This window comes from Micromys minutus, assembly GCF_963924665.1.
Source record: "Micromys minutus genome assembly, chromosome: 3".
In the NCBI taxonomy this organism is placed as follows: Eukaryota; Metazoa; Chordata; class Mammalia; order Rodentia; family Muridae; genus Micromys; species Micromys minutus.
This window is the reverse complement of record NC_137972.1, coordinates 16,762,526-16,784,543: the sequence shown is the minus strand read 5'-3', so window position 1 is coordinate 16,784,543 and position 22,018 is coordinate 16,762,526. Positions and strand designations below refer to the sequence as shown.

The following is a 22,018-nucleotide window of genomic DNA, read 5'->3' as shown; positions in this document are numbered from 1 at the left end:
AGAACATTGTCAAGAAAACAAAATGGCAGCCAACAGAATGGAAAAAAATCTTTACCAACTCCACATCAGATAGAGGAGTAATATCCAAGGTATACAAAGAACTCAAAAAGCTAGACACCAGAGAATCAAAGAACCCTATTCAAAAATGGGGTATAGAGCTAAAAAAAAGTTCACAATTGAGGAATTTTGAATGGCTGAGAAACATCTGAGGAAGTGCTAGACATCCTTAGCCATCAGGAAAATGTAAATCAAAACAACCCTGAGATTCCACCTCACACCAGTCAGATTGGCCAAGATCCAAAACTCAGATGACAGCAGATGCTGGCAAGGTTGTGGATAAAGAGGAATACTTCTCCACTGTTGGTGGGGTTTTAAACTGATACAACCACTCAGAAAATCAGTCTGGCAATACCTCAAAAAATTGGAAATAGTACTACCTGAAGATCCAGTTATTCCACTTCTGGGCATATACCCCAGAGACACTCCAATATACAACAAAGATACATGCACCACAATGTTCATAGCAGCTCTATGTCTAATAGCCAGAAGCTGGAAAGAACCCAGATGTCCTTCAGTAGATGAATGGATACAAAAATTGTGGAAAATTACCCAATGGAGTACTACTCAGCCATCAGAAACAATGACATAACCAAATTCTTAAGAAAATGGTTGCATCTAGAGAATATCATTCTGAGTGAGATAACCCAGTCACAAAAGGACAGACAAAATATGCAGTCACTGATAGTGGGATGCTAACCCCAGAGGCTCTGACTGCCCCAGACACAACTCACAGACTGTGTGAAGTTCAAGAAAAAAAAGAAAAGAAAACAAAACAAAACAAAAAATGTCACACTCAATCTTTACACACCAAGAAAACATTGACTAATTCCGGGTTACACCCTGTTTTACAGGTACGTTTTGCACATTATAACTAGTAATACCTTAATGCAGAGTATCAAACCTTAAAAAAAGAAAAAAAAAGCACTGACACAATTGTATTTGTGTACATTTATGCAAAAATGTTCAAAATTTTTTTCTTTTATCTTTTTTTTTAAATTAAGTTTTAAAAAAATAAGGTAATTGTATTGCCGGTTCCATCAGGGCTTTACATGCTACAATGCTGGCCTGCTCAGCATGATATGTTGTATGATAAACACATGCTTTCTTATTGGAACAGAGGCTTATACATTACCAGCAAATAAAGTTAGATTGTATAACCCAAATCAAAACTTCAAGATTGGAGAGGTTACAAGTCCTAATCTGAAACTTGGTATAATCACTCTGCTAAGTGGTCAGAAGTTAAAATGAATTACTACCATTTATAGTTATAGCCCAATCCTGTACTACTCTCAACCTCTATCAGAAAACCTTTTTTATATAGTGAGCCATAGTCCAAGCAGAGAAGCAGAATTTGTCCTTGTGCCTAGAAAAGTTGCTTATATGCTCAGTTCTAATGCCGACGTGTACATCAACTTCTCCCCCTCTACACTACCAGCAAGAGTCAGGGAACAGCAGGATAGAGAACATAAAAAGTATGTAAAAACAGAGAAGGGTAAAGCTGTGTTAAATGCAGTCTTCTGGATAAGATAAAATTTTTACAAAGATTATCTCTTCTGAAGAAATCACTATTTTAAGGTGACAAGTGCTGAAAAGGAGAGATTTAATTCTTTTTGAGGGTGTGACCACCGGTGGGTTTCTGTGTTCCAGGGGATAGCCTACAATATGTAAGAAGTTAGTTACAAGGACATGCAAAAGATGAGCACATGTTAGAGCTTTTAGTGAGGCTATGGAACAATATGTTCGCATATTTACAAGAAATAATCAAGAAAATATATATTATTAATAAAAATAATCAGTTAACAGTTTTCATGCTGATTATGAGTTAACAAAATATCAAATTTATACAAGAACACCTTGAAATGGATGGTAGAAAATACATATATATGTGTACATAACGCACAATTCTATAAGGTAAACACCATAAAAAAAGTGTCAAGTGAAAGTTTGAGAGATCTACACTCATTTGATCTGTTATGATATTTGGTCACTTCAAAACATTTTAAGTTGTTGATTTATAATGTTCTTCACATGTTAAAAAACACAATACATATTTTGTATTCTGCTACCTCCAGTCAGTTCCTTGAACATTCAACTTGTGGCTGTAAACCTTTCTCAGGTATAAACCACCTCATACCATATGTCCTTAAGTGTGAGGTCCACAGAAAATGAGGCAAGCCATGTGAAATGAAAGAAAGCCTTTGTTCACAATCTTACCAATTCCCACATCACTATTAGGGTCTAAAGTCTTAAACTTACAGTTTACATGGGCTATTGTCAATCCAAGCCCATTCCTCTTTTTCTTTATTATATGACAATCCAATCCAGTAATTGCCTGGAGTACTCTGAAGATGAAGGAACCTCTGTAAGGGAAACAACACAGCTTCTGATGCGATTTTGGTCTTTTGATGTGAGAAGATTATGCAGAATAGGCCCTAGCATTTCTGTGTCAATTCTGATGTCCTGTCTTGCCACTACTTAGTTCCACCATGTTCATTTTCTAAAGTGACATCATACTGGTAGCACATTTAAATAGTCAGTTCAATAAATTATTTAAAATAAAAACTAAAGGTGTCATGAGACATTGGGACCATGACTTGATTTATGACTGTGTTTCGTAGACCAAGTCTCACTATTTAACCAAAGCTGTCCTTCAGCTCATGATATTCATTCTGAAGGCAGGATTATTTTTCAGATTTTAGCATTTTCTTTGACTAATATATCAGTTTGTTCATTGCCTTTTCTATATCTGTGCTAAACAGAGAATTCTCAAAAGAACAAACTTGATTATCCAACTGGTCCCTTAATAAATCGTTAAAGTCCCTGGCCATTACATAAATACAAATTAAAACAGCTCTGAAATTTCTTCTTGCACCAATAGGAATGGCTAAGATTAACAATTCAAGTGATAGCACATGTTGTCAAGGATTTGGGGAAAAGAGACTACTCCATTGTTGGTGTGAGGACATATTTGGATGAACACTTTGAAAATCAATTTGGTGGTTTTTCAGAAAAATTGCAATAGTCCTGTTCAAAACCCAGCTACTCCACTCCAGGACATATACCTAAATGTTTCTCCACCATTCCACAAAGAATCAATGTCAGCTATGTTCATAGCAGTTTCCTTTGTAATAGACAGAAACTGGAATCATCTTAAATGTTTTTCCACTGAAGAATGAATAAAGGAAATATAGTACATCTGCACAATGAACTGTTATTCAGCTGTGTTAAACAAAGGTATCATGGATTTTGTAGACAAGTGGATGGAACTTGAGAATAACACCTTGCATAATATAATCAAGTCTTCAAAATATATGCATGAAATTTATACTCTTATAAGTGGATATTAACAATAAAATAATGAAGCCCATGCCACCCATCACAGACTGTGGGAGGCATCAGGGGGATAAATTATTTTCATGATAGTTAATGGATATCTGCAATTTATTGGGATTAGTAGGGGTCATCTCTGGAAACATGAAAACCAGTGATAGAAAAGCCACACATGAATCAATGGGGTTGTCTTTAGTTATGACTATGAAACCTGAGGAAGCTGCATACTATAGACAGGAAAGAACCCCCCAGGAGTAATAGTGATGCTAACAAACTCATAAAACTTTTGATCCAAAACCTATCTTGTCTAAAAATACTGCAGAAAATGTTTATGGAGTAAAGACCGAGGAAATAGCCAACCAACAGCCAGCTCAAACTGAGACCTATTTCATGAAAAACCTTCAATCCCTGAACCTATTAATAATATTCTGCTATGCTTGCAGACATAAGGCTGCTTCAAGTACCAGCTTCTCTAAGGCTCCTTCCAGGCACTACTCATACAAACATGGATGCACCAAGACAATCAGTGTATGAAATTGGACACACTTTTGGAAGAAAAGCAGGAAAGATTGTGGGCAATGAATGAGAAACATATTCCACAGAAAGACCAATAAAGTCAACTAACCTGAAACCCTGGATATCTCAGAGAGAGAACCACAAAACAAAGAACGTTCAAGGGGCTGGACCTCTGCTCTCCTGAACATGTACAATTTGGTCAATGCAAACAACTGGAACAGCCACTATCCTAAAAGCTGGAGACTGGACATGAGTCATATTCATTTTTCTGAGGAAATGCCAGATTGATTTCCAGAGTGGTTGTATCAGTTTACAACCCCACCAACAGTGGAGAAGTGTTCCTCTTTCTTTACAACCTCGCCAGCATCTGCTGTCATCTGAGTATTGGATCTTGGCCAATCAGACTGGTATGAGGTGGAATCTTGGGGTTGTTTTGATTTGAATTTCCCTGATGGCTAAGGATGTTGAGCACTTCTTTAGATGTTTTGCAGCCATTCAATATTCCTCAAATGAGAACTTTGTTTTGACCTCTGTACCCCATTTTTGAATAGGGTTGTTTGATTCTCTGGTGTCCAGCTTTTCGAATTAATTATATACCTTGGATATTAGGCCGCTATGTGATGTGGGGTTGGTAAAGATATTTTCCAAGTCCAATGGCTGCAATTTTGTTTTCTTGACAGTGTCCTTAGCCTTACAGAAACTTTGTAATCTCATTAAGGCCCATTTGTCAATATTTGACCTTAGTGCAGGAGCCATTGGTGTTCTGTTCAGGAAATTTTCTCCTGTGCCTATGTGTTCTAAGGTTTTTGCTAACTTCTCACCTAATAATTTCAGTGTATCTGGTTTAATATGGAGATCTTTGATCCACTTACACTTGAGCTTTGTACAAGAAGATAAGAAAGGGTCTATTTTTATTCTTCTGCATGCTAAGTGCCAGTTGGATCAACACCATTTGTTGAAAGGCTGTCCCTTTTCCATTGAAAGTTTACAGATTCTTTGTCAAAAACCAAGTGACCATATATGTGAGGGCTCATTTCTGGATCTTCTACTTTATTTCATTGATCCCTGTGCCTATTTCTGTACCAGTAGCATGCAGTTTTTAGCACAATTGCCTTGTAATATAGCTTGAGATCAGGGATGGTGTTTCCTAGAGATGTTTTCACTTTGTTGAGGATGCATTTCGCTATTCTAGATCTTTTGTTATTCCAGATGAAATTGTACATTACTCTTTCCAACTCTAAGAATAATTGGGTTGGAAATTTGATGGGGATTGCATTGAATCTGCAGATTGCTTTTAGTAAGATGACCATTTTTAAAATATTGATCCTTCCAATCCATGAGCTTGGGAGAGCTTTACATTTCTGAGATCTTCCTCGATTTCCTTCTTTAGAGGTTGAAGTTCTTGTCATACAGGTCCTTCACTTGCTTAGTTAGAATCACGCCAAGGTATTTCATAGTTTTTGTGACTATTGTAAAGGGTATCTTTTCCCTAATTTATTTCTCCATGTTTGTCCTTTGAATATAGGAAGGCTACTGATTTATTTAAGTTAATTTTATATTCAGCCACTTTGATGAGCTTGGTTATCAGCTGTAGGACTTCTGTGGTGGAATTGTAGGGTCACCTAAATACACAATCATGTCATCTGAAAATAGTGATATTTTTACTTCTTCCTTTCCAATTTGTATCCCTTTGATTTCCTTTTGCTGTCTAATATCTCCGGTCAGGACTTTCAATACTATGTTGAAAAGGTAGGGGAAAAGTGGGAAGCCTTGTCAAGTCCCTGCTGTTAGTGGGATTGCTTCAAGTTTTCTACCATTAAGTTTGATGTTAGCTGTTGGTTTGCTGTATATAGCTTTCATTATGTTTAGGGTTGGCTTTGGATTCCTGTTATCTCCAAGACTTTTAACATGAAGGGGTGTTAAATTTTGTCAAATGCTTTCTCTGCACCTAGTGAGATGACCATGTGTTTTTTTTTTTTTTTGTTTGAGTTTGTTTATATGGTAGATTACATGAATGGATTTTCATATACTAAAACATTCCTGCATCCTAAGTATGAAGCCTACTTGATCTTAGAGAATGATCATTTTGATGTGATCTTGGATTGAGTTTACAAAAATTTTGTTGAGTATTTTTGAATCAATATTCATAAGTGAGATTGGTCTGAAGTTCTCTTTCCTGTAGGGTATTTGTGTGGTTTAGGAATGAGGGTTATTGTAGCCTCAAAAAATGAGTTTTGTAGTGTTCCATCTGATTCTTTTTTCTGGACTAGTTTGGAGAGTAGGTATTATGTAGTCAACAAATGTCTGATAAAATTCTGCACTGAACCCATCTGGCCCTGGGCTTTTTTTGTTTGGGAGGCTTTTGATGACTGCTTCTATTTTTTTAGGTGCTATGGGAGTACTTAGATTGTTTAATTGGTCCTGGTTTAAGTTTAGTTTCTTGTACCTCTCTAGGAATTCATTCATTTCCTCCAGATTTTCCAGCTTTGATGAGTATAGGCTTTTGTAGTAGGATCTGATGATTTCATGAATTTCCTCAGTTTCAGTTGTTATTTCTCCACTTTCCTTTCTGATTATGTTAATTTGGATACTCTCTATTTGCCCTCTAGTCAGTCTGGCTAAGGGTTTATCAATCTTGTTAATTTTCTCATGATCAAGCTCTTGGTTCTGTGAATCTATGAATTGTTATTTTTGTTTCTATTTGGTCTATTTCTGCCCTAACCTTCATTATTCCTTGCCATCTACTCCTCTTGGGTGTATCTGCTTCCTTTAGTTCTAAAGCTTTCAACTGTGCTGTCAGGTTGTCAGTGTATGCTCTCTCCAGTTTCTTTTTTAAATCAATAGGAGCTTTGAGTTTTTCTCTCAGTACTGCTTTTATTGCATCCCATAGGTTTGGTATGTCATTATTTTCATTTAATACTAGAATATTCTGAATTTCTTTCTTTATTTCTTGTTTTACCCTGCTATCGTTTAATAGAGCATTGTTTACTTTCCATGTGTATATGGACTTTTTTATCTTTGTTGTTATTAACGACCAGCCTTAGACCATGGTAATTTGAAAGGATGAATGGGAGTATTTCAATCTTCTTATATCGATTGAGGCTCGTTCTGTGTCCAATTATGTGCCAATTTTCAAGAAGGTGCCATGGGGTGCTGAAAAGAAGGTGTATTCTTTTGTTTAAAATGATATTTTCTGTAGATATCTATAAATTTCAGTTAGTTCAACATTTCTGCTAGTTTTATAGTGTCCATGCTCAGCTTCTATTTCCATGATCTGTCCATTGGTGAGAGTAGGGTATTAAAGTCTTCCACTATTATTGTGTGGGGTGTAATGTAATTTTTGAGCTTTAGTAGGGTTTCTTTTATGAATGTGGGTGCTTTTTTATTTGGAGCTTATATGTTAAAGATTGAGAGTTCCTCCTGACAGATTTCCCCTGTATTGAGAAAAAAGTGTCCTTTCTTATCTTTTTTGATAACATTTGGTTGTAAATTTACTTTATTTGATATTAGAATACCCACTCCAGCTTGTTTCTTGGGGCTGTTTTCTTGGAAGTTTTTTTCTCAACCTTTTACTCTGAGATAGTGTCTGTTTTTGTCTCTGAGATGAGTTTCCTATATGCAGCAAAATGCTGCATTTGTTTATGTATCCAGTCTGATAGCCTATTTCATTTTATTGGGGCGTTTAGTTCATTTATGTTAATAGATATCTAGGAATAGTGGTTGCTGTTTCCTGCTATTATTGCTTTTGTAGGTTTAATTGTGCCTGTGTGTGTTTCTTTTTTGGTTTTCTTGATTAGGAGTTTTCTTGTTTTTACTAGGATATAGTTCTTCTCATTATATTTGGTACTAACCGAAGAATCAGCTATTTCATTTCTGGGCATATACCCCAGAGACCCTCCAATTTAACAAGAAACATGAACTTCAATATTCATAGCAGCTCTATTTATAACAGCCAGAAGTTAGAAAAAACCCAGATGTCCTTCAGTAGGTTAATGGAAACAACAAATGTGATACAGTTACACAATGGAGTACTACTCAGCTATCAGAAACAATGACTTAATAAAATTCTTATGAAAATAGATGCATCTAGAGAATATAATCCTGAGAGAGAAAACACAGTCACAAAAAACAGACATAATATGCAGTCATTGATAATGGGATACTAACCCCAGAATGCTCTGAAAACCCGAGAAACAACTCACAGACTGTGTGAGGTTCAAGAAAAAAAAGAAAGAAAGAAAAGATAAAACCATTATTCTTAATCCTTACACACCAAGAAATCTTTGACTAATTCCAGGTTACATCCTGTTTTACATGTACTTTATGCTCATTGTAACTTGTAAGACCTTAATGCACACTATCAAAACTTTGGGGAAAAAAGCCAAGCACTGACAAAAATATATTCATATACTCTTATGCAAAAATGCTTTAATTTGTTCATTCATCTTTGTTTTTTAAAATAAAGTTGTTCAAAAAATAAATAAATGTATCAGAAACTAAAACAATGAGTCATGTTCTTGTAAATGGGCTTTTTGTATTGCCTCAGTTTAAGAAGATTCACCTAGGGTCATGAAGACTGATGTGCTGGGGTGTGTGGATCCCTAGGATTCCCAACCCAATCCTGAGAGTAGCTGGGGTACAAAAAGTCTGGATTATGGGAGGAGAAGCGCAGTGAGAAAGATCAAAAATGAATAAGTGACCTAATAGTAGTTGTATTAGGAGTAGTAGTAATAAATTTGTAATAACAATTATAAAAATTTAGATTGCTTATGATTACTATATTAAATAAAAAATTACAGTATTATTTGATATTAAAATTCTTTTTATGTTATTTTTTTACAATGTAATAAATTAATGTATAAATATCATATTATGTTATAAATAACAAAGTATTCAATGTGATTCTGCAATTAATTCTCCCTAAAAATATAATCTTTATATTTGAAGAAATTTTATTAGTAATAATTTGAAGCCAAAATGAGAGAATCTTGGAAAATTTGTCTTCTTTTAAATACTCAATTCTAAAGGTGGATAATGTTTTAATAATAGTATGAATACTATGCAGTAAATATTGTGAATATTTTCTTTGAAAATCACCATGTAGCTAACTGACTAAGCATTTAATTCCACGTTTCTCATAATATCTAATTTGCAGACAGGTCTGGATTTCAACTACTTTCCCTGTTGTCCTCAGATTACACATCTGATAAAGCTTCACTTCCAGGTTCTATAGAGAAAACCCTATACGGAGGGGATTTTCTTGGCACTCTGTGTGGATAAATGTCTGGCAACAACAGGGTATGCTGTACCAAAAAATAAACCTCATCAGGAAAAGACATGCTTTCTGAGAGACTCTTTTACAGACTCCTGAGGAAAAGAGGACTGAAAGACACAAGTAGCTCTGTAGTAATGACTATCTTCTCACCAGACCTGTGCCACACTGTTTTGTTCATATGATTGAATATCCATATACAAATGTAAAAATACCTGGACTCAGTTATCTCATTATTCAGAGATTAAGAAGGAGTATAAGAGAATAAATGGATGTGTCTATAGTACCAGTTCATCTTTGTTATCAATCTTCAGAAGGGATAAGTTGTAACTCTGGCAGGACTGTTTACATCTACTCCATGTTTTGTTGTCCATGATGAAATAATAACATTTTATACCAAGGCAGAACCAGTGTGTTTCAAAAGCTTTGTCTGTAACAATGAAGATATATGGTTAAATTTATTGTTCACTGGTATTCTGTTTTCAGTATAATATATTAATTAATCTTGTTATAAACAGAGAGAGAGGGGAGGAGAGGGAAAGGGAGAGAGAGAGAGAGAGAGAGAGAGAGAGAGAGAGAGAGAGAGCAAATAAGATAGGAAAATAAAATGAGTAAGAAATAAAATCTAGCAGGTCTCAAGAAATATGATTCTATAATGCTTATTTTCTTGCAAACTCATGAGCTATGTAAGATTATTAATAACATAGAGATATACAAATGTTTCATATGTTAATCATGAATACAACAGTACAGAAAATGTAGTGCATACACAGAGAAGAAGACTATTCTTTAAAGACAAGTGATTCAGATGTACATGATCACTTATGCCTATAACATGACCATTCTAAAGGGAAAAAAAATGATTATCACCAGTTTGTGGTAATCCTAGGCAAAGTGGTGACTTCTAGGATGGTCTTGCCTACACTTTCAGTTCCAAGTCAAAATGGGTTACAGAATGACATTAAGTCCCACACCAAATCTACAGAGATCTAACCTATGTGACAAACATGAATGAACTTGAGGATAGTATTCAAAGTAAAACAAACTAGGCCTAGGACTGCACTTAATGATTCCCTTCAGAGAAGGTTTTTATAACAACGAAGTTCTATGAAGGATTGTGAGATAATATGGCATGGACAATAAATTGTAAGCACACTGGTCACACACTACTGTGCACTTAACCTTAGTGTGTGGTCAATGTTATTTGTTATTACATTAAGAGAAATAAGAGACATAGGAGAGAGATTGTAATGTTTATAGTCTCTTCTGATTATGTTGAGACTGAAAATGGTGTGCCCACAAGGAGGTAATGTTTCAAGCTTAATACATTAAAATGTCTGATGTTGGTTTACCAAGATTACCTCAATATGAATATTTTATTAAGAAATGTGATGGGAATGGCCATGATCTATTAACACACTTTATCTCTAACCTTCAGTTTTCTATGAAGAGTTAACATTGTGCATCTCAAACTAGCCTAGAATTTGCTTGCATGTCTAAATTTTTCTCAAAGATGTAATTCTACTTTCTCAACCTTGTACTCATAGGAATTACATGTTACCCTTTACCAACAAGAAAGTTATTTTAAAGTACTAACACAAAACATTTGCCACGGGTTTATAATTCTTCAAAGATGTATTTGGACCTTTTTTCTGTCACAAATTTTATAATGTATATATTTCAAAAATATTAGTCTTTACATGTGAGAATCACCATATCCTATTCTCATAAAACAATGAGACTATATTAAAGATATTGTAGAGCTCTAAATCCAGAAAACAATATTAAATGGTGCTAGATAAACTGTCAGTTAAAGATGACCAGTCACAGTGAAGGGCAAGAAAGGTTCCTTGTGACACTTCATATTTTTATATTTCCATCCTCATTGACTGTCACTGACATTATTACACATTGAGCACATTATGGTACACTTCCATGGTCGACTGCAGAGAGGATCTCTTTATTACAAACAGGCCAAACACTCAATACATCAACGATGAGTAACACACAAACACACACACACACACACACACACACACACACACGATTGTTTTTAAACTGTATCTATGCAAATTCTTTAAGTTTATTTTTGTATAAATAGTTGATAAATATACCCTTATGAAAAATTTTCATGTTTTATCAGCAACAAATTTTGAGAATTAGATTCTCCCATAGAAAAAACAATCAAATTCTCAGGATGACTGATTGAAAATTCCATACCCAAGGAGTAATAAGAGTGCCAAATAGACACCGATTTCTACTAACTAAAAGATCCTCTTTACCAAAAGAGGTATTTCTGGTTCTCTAGACATGTACATGAAATGGGGAGCCCCCAAACTGTTAACTCAAAGATCACTAGCATCTTATGTTGCTTGTTGGATTTTAAAGCTTCTGGAAAAAAAAACAATAGGAAATAATGCAAGCCTGTATTCATTATCTTCCACATTTCCATACCTGTGTTTTCTGAGGAATTTAAAACAGTCTTGGTTTCACTATACCATATTTTCTGTTCTCTGTTGAGGGTGTCCAGGAGATCATTGCTTGCACTACATTTTGCAGACATATTTCTCAGCATTTCTTCCTTTAAGTCAATGTCAGTTTGCATAGTGTGACAATTAGGGTGGCAGTGTAGAGTTTCCTGCAGTTCTTGTTTGTATTGACTATACTGAAAAACTAAATTATTTACAGACATAACATCAAAAATGCTTGTAAAAAGTACATATTGAAATTTCATATTAGAGAAAAATCTTCATGTTGACAGATAAAACATCAATATTTTTATTGTTACTTTAACAATAAATTAGCACTTCAATTAACTCACTAAAAACAGATACATTCATTTTATCTATAATTATGTTGATTATAAAATACATTATAGGATTGCTGAGTAACCAGAGGAGTTGCAGGGGTGTTCTCTCTCCTGAGCTCAGGGAAAAGAGGTCACCAGGAACTCTCAGGGCACAGGTCACAGAGAATAGCCTGGGAACAGAGAATTCCAGCCAGTGCCATAGCCAGATTATTATAATCAGGACCCACAGCCTAAGAGCAGATCCTATAGTTGAATCCAAACTTCCTCTACATTGACTATCAGGTGAGAGGCTTCCAGGAACTCTTGGAGCACAGTTAGCACAGTGTAGCAAGGGAACAGGTGGTTCTGCCCCAAAGTCAGAGCTGGCCCTCCGCCATCAAACTCACAACCTACTCACAGCGATCTGAACACCCAGGACCAATCTCCCTTCTGTGCTGTCAGGCCTAAAAACCCAGAGAAAAGACAACCTCCAGACAGAGAAAGCTAGATCACCTAGCATCACAGACAACAAGCTGGCAAGAGGGAAGTGCAAGAACTTAAGAAACTGAAATCAAGATAACTTGGAAACATCAGAATTAAGTTATCATACCACAACAAAGAGTGTATATCCCAACACACCAGAAAAACAAGACTTGGACTTAAAATCATGCTTCATGTTGATGAAGGAGGTCTTCAATAAAACATAAATAACACCTTAAAGAATTACAAAACAACCAGGAGAAGTAATGTAAACAAATAAAAACCTTTAAAAACACAAAAATCACTTAAAGAGCTACAAGAAAACACAACCAAATAGTTAAATAATTGAAAATAGAAATTGAAAGTATAAAGAAATCACAAAAGGAGATAACCCTGGACATAGAAAACCTGGAAAGGAAATCAGGAGTCAGAGATGTATGCATCACCATCAAAATATTAGAGACAGAAGAGAGTCTCGAGGGCAGAAAATACCATAAAAAACAAACAAACAAACAAACAAAAATATTTACACAACCATCAAAGAAAATGCAAAAATGAAAAGCTCCTAACTCAAAAATTCAAGATATCCAGGACACAATGAAAAGACGAAAGGACCAAAGACTAAGGATAATAGATGTAGAAGAGAGAAAAGACTCCCAACTAAAAGGTCCACCAAATAGTTTAAAAAAAAATCATTAAAGAAAACTTCCCCAACCGTAAGAAAGAGTTGACCATGAACATACAAGAACCATACAGAACTCCAAATAGATTGGATCAGAAGAGAAATCCCTGCCAACACATAATAGTCAAAACACGAAATATTCAAAACAAATAACAAATACTAGAAGTAACAAGGGAAAAAAAAACAAGTAACACATGAATGTAGACTAATCAGAATTACACCAGATTTCTCAACAGAAATAGTAAATGCTAGAAGATCCTGGACACACTTCTTACAGACCATAAGAGAATATAAATGTCAGCCCAGGTTACTATATCCCACAAAACTCTCAATTACCATAGATGGAGAAACCAAGATATTTTATGACAAAAGCAAATTTAAACAATATCTGTCCATATACTAATCCCTCCAAAAGGTAATAAATAGAAAACTTCAACACAAGAAGAAAAATACATCCTAGAAAAAGCAATAAAATAATCTCCTTTCAAGAATCCCAAAAGAAGAAAACAACATAACACAATTTTCCCTCCAACAGCAAAAATAACAGAAAAAAATCACTATTCCTTATTATCACTTAACATAAATGAACTCAGTTCCACAATTTAATAACAACAACAAAAACAAAGACTATCGGACTAGATATGTAAAGAGAACTCAGCTTTTCACTGGATACAGAAAACTCCTATCAGTGTCAAAGACAGGCACTACCTCAGAGTAAAGACTGGAAAAAAATTTCCAAGCCAATCCCCAAAAGAAACAAGTTTGAATAGCCATTCTAATATCAAATAAAATAAGCTTCCAACCAAAGGTCACCAAAAAAGAAAAAAAAAAGAAAAAAAAAGATAAGGAAAGACACGTTTTAGTCATCAAATGAAAAAAAAATCTATCAAAATGAACTCTCAACTCTGAATATCTATGCTTCAAATACAAGGGCACCCACATTCATAAATGAAACTCTACTAAAGCTCAAAGCATATATTATGCCACAAACAATAATAGTGGGAGACTTTAATACCACAAGCCCATCAATGGACAGATCATAGGAGCAGAAATTGAACAGAGATACATTGAAACTAACAAAATTTATGAAACAAAATGTTTCAATAAACATCTGTAGAGCATATTATCCTAAAAGAAAAAAAAAATATACCTTCTTCTCAGAACCTCATGGTACCTTTTCTAAAACTGGCCATATACTCATTCACAAAACAGGCTTCAACAGATACATGGACATCAATATAATCCTGTGAATCCAGTCAGAACACCATGGACTAATGCTTGTCTTTAATATCACCAAAAATAACAAAAGCCCATATACACATAAGGAAGCTGAACAATGCTCTACTCAATGATCACTTGGTCAAGAAAGAAATAAAGAAATTAAGGATTTTTTAGAATTTAACTAAATTGAAGGGACAACATATCCAAATTTATGGGATGCAATGAAAGCAACACTAAGCAGAAATGTCATAGGAGTGAGCACCTCAAAAATAAGAATTTGGATAGAGCATACAAAAGCAACTTACACAACAGACACACCCAAGAGAAGTAGAAGTCAGGAAATAATCAAACTCAGAGTAGAATTCAACCAAGTAGAAACAAAAAAAAAAAAAAAACAAAAACAAAAAAAACTATACAAAGTTTCAACAAAACCAGGAGCTGTTTTTTTGTTTGTTTTTGTTTTTGTTTTTTTTTTTTTTTTTTGAGAAAATCAACAAGATTGACAAATCCTTGGCCACCTAACAAGAGAGCACAGAGAGAGTATCCACATTAACAAAATCAGAAACGAAAGGAAAGACATAACAACAGAAACTGAGGATATTCAGGAAATCATCAGATCCTACTACAAAAGAGTATATTGAACAAAACTGGAAAATCTAGAAGAAATGGACAAATTTCTAGACAGATATCAGGTGGCAAGCTTAAATCATGACCAGATAAACCATCTAAAAAGTCCTATAAACCCTAAAGAAATAGAAGTAGTCATCAAGACACTTCCTCCCTTTAAAAAATCTTGAGTGTAAAAACAAAATACAATGTAAGTAACTTCAAGTGACTTCATTTCTTAAAACAAAACTTTACAAACAAATACCTAAGTAGAATATTAAGTGAATACTTAACAATCCATGAAAATCTGAACTATAAAAATATGTTAAGAATGAGAAAATTCTTGTTGGACAATATAGAATGCAAAATATCCACATATATAGATACGTTTTAACACAACCCAGAAGTTAATTACTCTGTAAACTTGAAGGAATCCAATAACGTTTAGCATTTGAGATCTCTGTACAATGAAGTCTTTTTACTTAAACATGACCTCAATATGCACTAAAGGAAAAAAAAAAGAGTAGTTTTGTTGCACAGCTGTTTGCAAAAAAAAAAAAAAAAAAAAAAAAAAAAAAAAAAAAAAAATGTTTCTATTGGATTGAAAGTCATATAAGCTCACAAGATATACTATCAGCACATCCTCAGAAGGAACATAATGAAGAATGAAAAACAACAGAGCAGCTCCCAACTGCCCTAAAGCTAACAGATTAGGTACAAAAGAAAAGAACACTGCAGTTTTATCGTGTGGAAGGGTAACTGGAATTTGGGATAACATTTAAGATGTCAACGAATGAAATAATTAATAAAAATAAACATTAATTTATATAAGTCTGAAACAAAAAAAATAGAAAAATGTTATTAAAGTCCACAGATTATGAACCATCCCCTGATTTTAGGCAGGAGAATGGATAGACTGTAACTTCATTGTTCTTGTCTGAAGCAGTTATTTAGTCAGAAGGTCAAAGAAGATATATCACAATTACTCACAGTTTGTAATCAACACTGCAACAGATGCCACGCGAAGGAAAATGAGGATTCCAAGCACTATCACAGTGAACTTCCAGGAGACTGAACACACTTAAATCAACAAAAAAAAAAAGAAAATCAACACAATAGAAAGAAGACATCTCAATATTAATTACAATTTTGTCACATGGAGACAAAGGAAAATTTTGCACAAATCTATGATGTGCAATGAGTAAAACTGTCCTCTCAAAATTGAAGATTTTTACCTAAAATGGATCCACTCTAGAAATCCTACAGGTATGAAGTATCACAAAATTTTAAACAAGGCCTTAGCTTGTATTGTAAATCCTTGTGACTCAGCCAAGTAGGAACTTGATGAGAGCCATGAGCCCTCACCAAGTTCTATAGGAACAAATCACATTCTAAAAAATGCACTGGGGGCATAGATACAATCGAAGAACAAGATACCAAATGGGCTTGCAGTCTACTACAAAAAATAACTGAGGATAAAGAGGAAGTAAAGACAGTTGGATGTTCTTGCAAACTGGTAATAAACAACAGTTGTCCTGGGACTGATCTTTGTACAACCCCATCCTCAAAAAAGTCTGTAAGTCAACTATCTCTTTTTTTACAATTTTAAATTTTCTCTATATAATACTCAGTATTTTTGTATGTCTAAGGCATTTGAAATCTGAAACTCAGGCTTCTGATTACCACTACATCAAAAACGAAAAAAAAGTTCTCATCTTAGAGCACATCTATTCCAGTGTGTACTGAGTAATTAAAAAGTAAATAAAACTGATATTTTCTCAGTTTCATTAATAAAATTATTCTTGATATTTCTGGAATTCACACTGGGGTTTAGTCACTCCCCACACAATAATCCTCTCATCCCTTCTCCCTTAATCTGCAACTTTCTTCTCAGGAGGAAACTTTGTCTTCTGACTGGCAAATATTGTTGCCAATAGAATTTGTTGCTGTGATATTTATGACAATTAAAACACTTCCTTGAAGGGCAAAAGATTGTTTCAATGTCCTTAAGAGTCTGTTACTCTAGAACATTTCATTTTAAAACATTTTTTATTATTTATAAATGTTTCAGATTTTTTCATGAGTAGACTAAAACATAAAAAATAAATCTAATGGGTTCTCACTTATTGATTTTCAATAAATATTTTTCTTACAGATTCCCAATTATTCTAACCAGACGTTCTGATTCATCCACTTATGAGCAAACATACAAAATGTAGGACTAGGGTTATATATTTTTATTTAAAAACATGATTGATTTATTGTGTAAACTTAGTTCTGAACAATTGTGTACATAATTACCCTCCAACTAATACTCTTTTCTTACCTCTCACCCTTGTGCAATAAACAAACCAGATAAAATGGAACATTATTCTCTTCAACAATAGTAATTTGGGTATTTTTAAATTATGCAGTTTAAAATACATTTTAAAGGAAATTTTAGACACTTAAAACACTTACCTCTGGGGCCAGCTTTTCTAGGATACTGAGTTTTCTCAAACCTCACCTGGTTCTGCAACTCTGAAGACTTATGAAATCTCACAGTTGAGAAAGGGACAGCCTGCTCAGTCATTTTGGGAGTATATGTAGTATCTTCTCTGTAAAAATATGTCCTTGAGTGATTTGTAAAGATAAATTTAAAATGTCCACCTTTAGGAAGGTACATGAACTGATGATAGAGAGAGATGGAAAAGTGTGGGTTTGACTAACTCAGTTAATGATCCAAACATGCAAACTGTAACTAACCCTAATTTCATTACAGGTGAAAACCCTTTACAGATTTTTGTGAAAATTGTTTCTATTTGTAATGGTAATAGCAATTCCGAGGACATATAGAAAGAATTCAAAATTTACTACTAAGTCATTATAATATTGACACAGCAAGTTTATTAAATATATTCAGCACATAAAAATGTTAGGAAAAATTGATATCACTGAAAATCATTTTAAAAAAAGTTTTAAAAGTCTATCCAAATAGTGAAGAGTCAAAGATTAGGAACTCTCAATGTAAGTTCGCTCACCCCACCTACCTATGAGTTCCAGGGATAAAACTCAAATATTTAGACAGGCTTTCTGTAACAAGTTCATTCAAATACTGACCAAATTCGCATTTATCCTATTACCATATCTTTCAGATGGGTAATATATAAACATTTAACACAGTTAAACAGTCATGAACTCCATAGATCCCTCTTCCTTAATTTCTTAGCACGCAAGTCCCAGCATATTTCAAAAGAAAATACCCAGTGCAGAATGACCGTTTTCACATGCTGCCAGTGTTAACCTGCTCTAACACATCCAACAGAGCTTCTCATCAATCCCATTTCCATGTCAGGCCATCTGAAATTCTCTGGAGTATATTATTTGATCATTTGATAGAAAAGCATTTAAAGCAGGAATTGTTACCTATGACTTTTTCCTGAATTGATGCTCATAGTAGGAATGGATCTCACAATTGGGAGAAATGTTGGCCTTACCTGGTCTGTATCCTTTAATAGGCTCCAAAAAGAAAGGCTGAACTAAATTTCCTTTGAGTGATGATACTCAACTTTATGATGTTCTGCCCCTCCTCTTGACCAAAGCAAAAAGAGGAAATTGGTTTTGACTATAGACTCTGAGAGCAGAGGAAAGAAACAAAATACTGTACCAGAAGCTGTGAAACAAATGCCTGTAAATGATACATGAAGTCTAAGTAGATGAACACTACTGAAAAGAGTCAAAACCAATGTCCTTAGCACAACTAGTCGGAATAAGAGGGACTGACGCTGCTCTGCTCACATTTTTATAATACACTGTTTAAAATTTTCTCATATTCTACTCTTTCTCATATTTACTTCTTGATTTTTAATCACAATAGTTGCAACTAATTAAGAATTAGAAATGCCTTAAAAAATTCATGTTTTCACTAGTAAAGACTTCCTTCACACTTTTCTAGCTTTTAATCGACCATGAAAATCGATGTCATTTCATATGGAGGGGTTTAATGCCAAGGTTTTCATGATGCTGGGATATCAAACCTAAGAAAATAACTATGCTCAAAAAATACGCTTCCCCTGAGATACAGACTAATACCACAGTTTTGTTTTCTTTTTTGTTTTTTGTTGTTTGGCTTGTTTCATATATACTTTTGGGGTTTCTTTGTTGTTATGGTTGTTGTTTTTAGATAGTTGTTTTACCTTTCTCTGAACCACAAGATCCTCTTTTTTTCTGTCTAGGGATTACAGCTATATTACAAGACCAATTTATTATATTTTTCTTATAGATAATTTTCTTATTAAATATATATACATATATATATATATATTTATACATTTATATATGTATATATAAAGATATTTAGAGCCATGTATATTTATTAATCACTTATATGCATCATTAATTAATTAGATAATGCTCCACTTCTAGATATTCTAGGCATATTCTATTCATAGTATTTTGCTGTTCTTAGTTTTCTACATGGAACATATTTTAGAAAGTAATAAGAAAGACATTTTATGCTTAATTCATACATTTAAGACAGTCATTTTAGAAACTCTGATATACATTGTTACATAGCATCCAGTTCATGTACAGTCTATCAGGTTGCATGAAAATATTCACAACTGATTTATTAGAGATGAAATGATGTGGTTGGTCTATGAATATTGCCATTGAGTCTGTGATGAGAATTCCTGGAAAGAAGACTTTTCAGCAAAGACTAATTTAAACTACTACGAATTGGTAAAGTTGTCATGGTGTGGGTCTTACCAGAGGCCTGCTTTAGCCCTCTATGTAAACTGTGATTGATAGATAAAAACTTCAAAATATCTTTGAACATAGCTGACCACTAACTTTCACTAACCTGAACACTTAGTATGTCCTCTGAAGACCTAGAGAAAAGCTACTCCCATATTGCTACAACCACCTTTATGATGTTCCCAACAATGTATGATAAATTTGTCTTGATTTATGACTTTCTAGATTCTTTGAAACTTCAAAATTTCATGAAATCACTTCTACATTGGAACATGGAGCTGTGGTCACTCAAAATATTTCCAAAATATACTATCTTACATTACTTTTATTGTGAAATCTGATTTTTAATCAATTAGCCTTCATTAAAAGCTCTCGATGTGCATACATTGCAAGTGAGGCTTCACATTTTAGTGATGTTCACATCCAGAATACATTAGACAGTTCACTGGGATTGAAGTTGTCATTCAGGGTAGGACATGTGCAATGGCTTGACCTAATCCAACATAATAACTATAATAACAATAAAAACACAAATGACAATGACACTAAGAAACAATGTTTAAAACAGAAAAATAAGTAGAGGAATAAGAGATGATTTGATTCCAATAGTCTGTTGCTATGATCTGACCCTTTTAATATACTCTCAGCTCTCACTAAACTTAACTTTCATTTTATTGTAGCTTTTCCAACTTGCCCGCTTGTTTTGGACAAAAAAATTAAATAGTTCATGGAGTCAGTGGGCAATAGGGAAGGTTCTATGTGAAAGGAATAACATCTTAAAAGTAAATTCAGAAAATATCCTATATAAAAAATTTAAGGAAAAAAAAAGACAGTGGCAAACCAAACACTGGGAAATGATGAGTTGCTTGAGACTAGAAGAGAAACTAAAGATGCACTGAAAAACCTAGTGTTTAATAGAGTAGGTTAGAGAAGACAACTTGAATCTCTCTTACATTATTTACTTCAATCCAGTTTTGAATCATCACTACCCAGAGATTTCCTTAGTTTTTGTTTTTCATTCTACCTCCACTGTTTTCTCCCAAATTATAATCTATTTATGCTCTTCCCAATAGACAATTCTGATTGTTATTTATATGATCAGGGTCTGTTTCCTAGAATTGTTCACTTTATCGTTGCAAAGAAAAAAATTAAATTATTGGTTATTTTGTTTATTTATGTTTCACCATCTTCCCATTTTCCTCTCAAAGAACCTGATTCCCACCCTCCTGCCTGCCTCAATAAATGTGTTCCCCCACGAAAATACCCACTCCTACCCCATTACTCTCCCATTCTTCACTCTGGGGCATCAATCCTTAACAGTACCAAGGGCTTCCACTCACGTTGATGCCAGACAAGGTCACTCATGATTCATATGCAGCTGGAGCCATGAATCCCTTCTTATGTCTTCTCTGGGTGGTAGTTTAGTTCCTGGGAGCTCTGGGGACACTTTTTGGCTATTATTGTTGTTCTTCCTATGGGGTTGCAATACCCTTCAGCTCCTTTACTCTTTCAGATAACTCCTGGGGTCTCCTGTACAGTTGCTTGTAAACATTCTCATCTGTATAGGTAAGACTCTTAGGAGACATCCAGATCTGGCTCCTGTCATCAAGCACTTCTTGGCATCAGCTATAAAGTCTGAGTTAGGTGGCTCAAAAAACTGTCCCATCATATAACAAGGACACATGTTCTACTATGTATAATATTCTAACAGCCTTATTTCAAATAGCAATAAGCTGGAAACAATCCAGATGTCCCTCAAAAGAGAAATTGATACAGAATCTGTGATACATATACCCAACGAAGCCAATAAAAACAATGACTTCATAAAATTTTTAGGGAAATGAATGAGACTAGAAATTATCCTGAGTGAGGTGACATAGTCACAAAAGAACATACATGATATATACTCACTGATAAGTGGATAATTTAAAAAAAATGCTTGTAATACACTTGACACAACTTATAGACAATATGAGCATGATGAAGAAGAAGAAAGGCCAAAGTGTAGGTATCTCAGTCCTACTTACAAGGGTCAGGAAGGTTATCAAGGGAGGTCGAATGTAGGTGGGACTTGGGATGAAGAGAGGGAGGGTAAGAGATAAAAACAGGGGGTCAGGATCAGGTGTTGGAGGAGACAGAGGAGATGTACAGGGGTCCAGGAAATTAATAGAGCCATGTAGCAAAGACGGATGGGGTAGTGGGGGTAGCTTACAAAAAGTCCTAGATGCCAGGAAAGCAAAATGTTCCCAGAATCCAATAGAAATACGATTATATAGAGTACTCAACAAAGGGGAAAATAACCTTTGAAAACATATCCAGAAATTGGGCA

The 22,018-nt window shown here is 34.3% G+C and overlaps 1 protein-coding gene across 1 annotated transcript; it reads right to left on the bottom strand.

The window, feature by feature from the left end:
• Positions 1 to 9,456: 9,456 nt before the first annotated feature.
• LOC308418398 (killer cell lectin-like receptor 7) lies at positions 9,457 to 17,527 on the bottom strand (the record flags this gene model as incomplete). The annotated part of the gene is made up of 4 exons (XM_080913751.1): positions 9,457 to 9,608; positions 11,633 to 11,851; positions 15,946 to 16,035; positions 17,416 to 17,527. The coding sequence occupies 4 exons, from the start codon at positions 17,525 to 17,527 to the stop codon at positions 9,457 to 9,459; spliced, it is 573 nt and encodes a 190-aa protein (XP_080769877.1).
• Between the last annotated feature and the right edge of the window lie 4,491 nt (positions 17,528 to 22,018).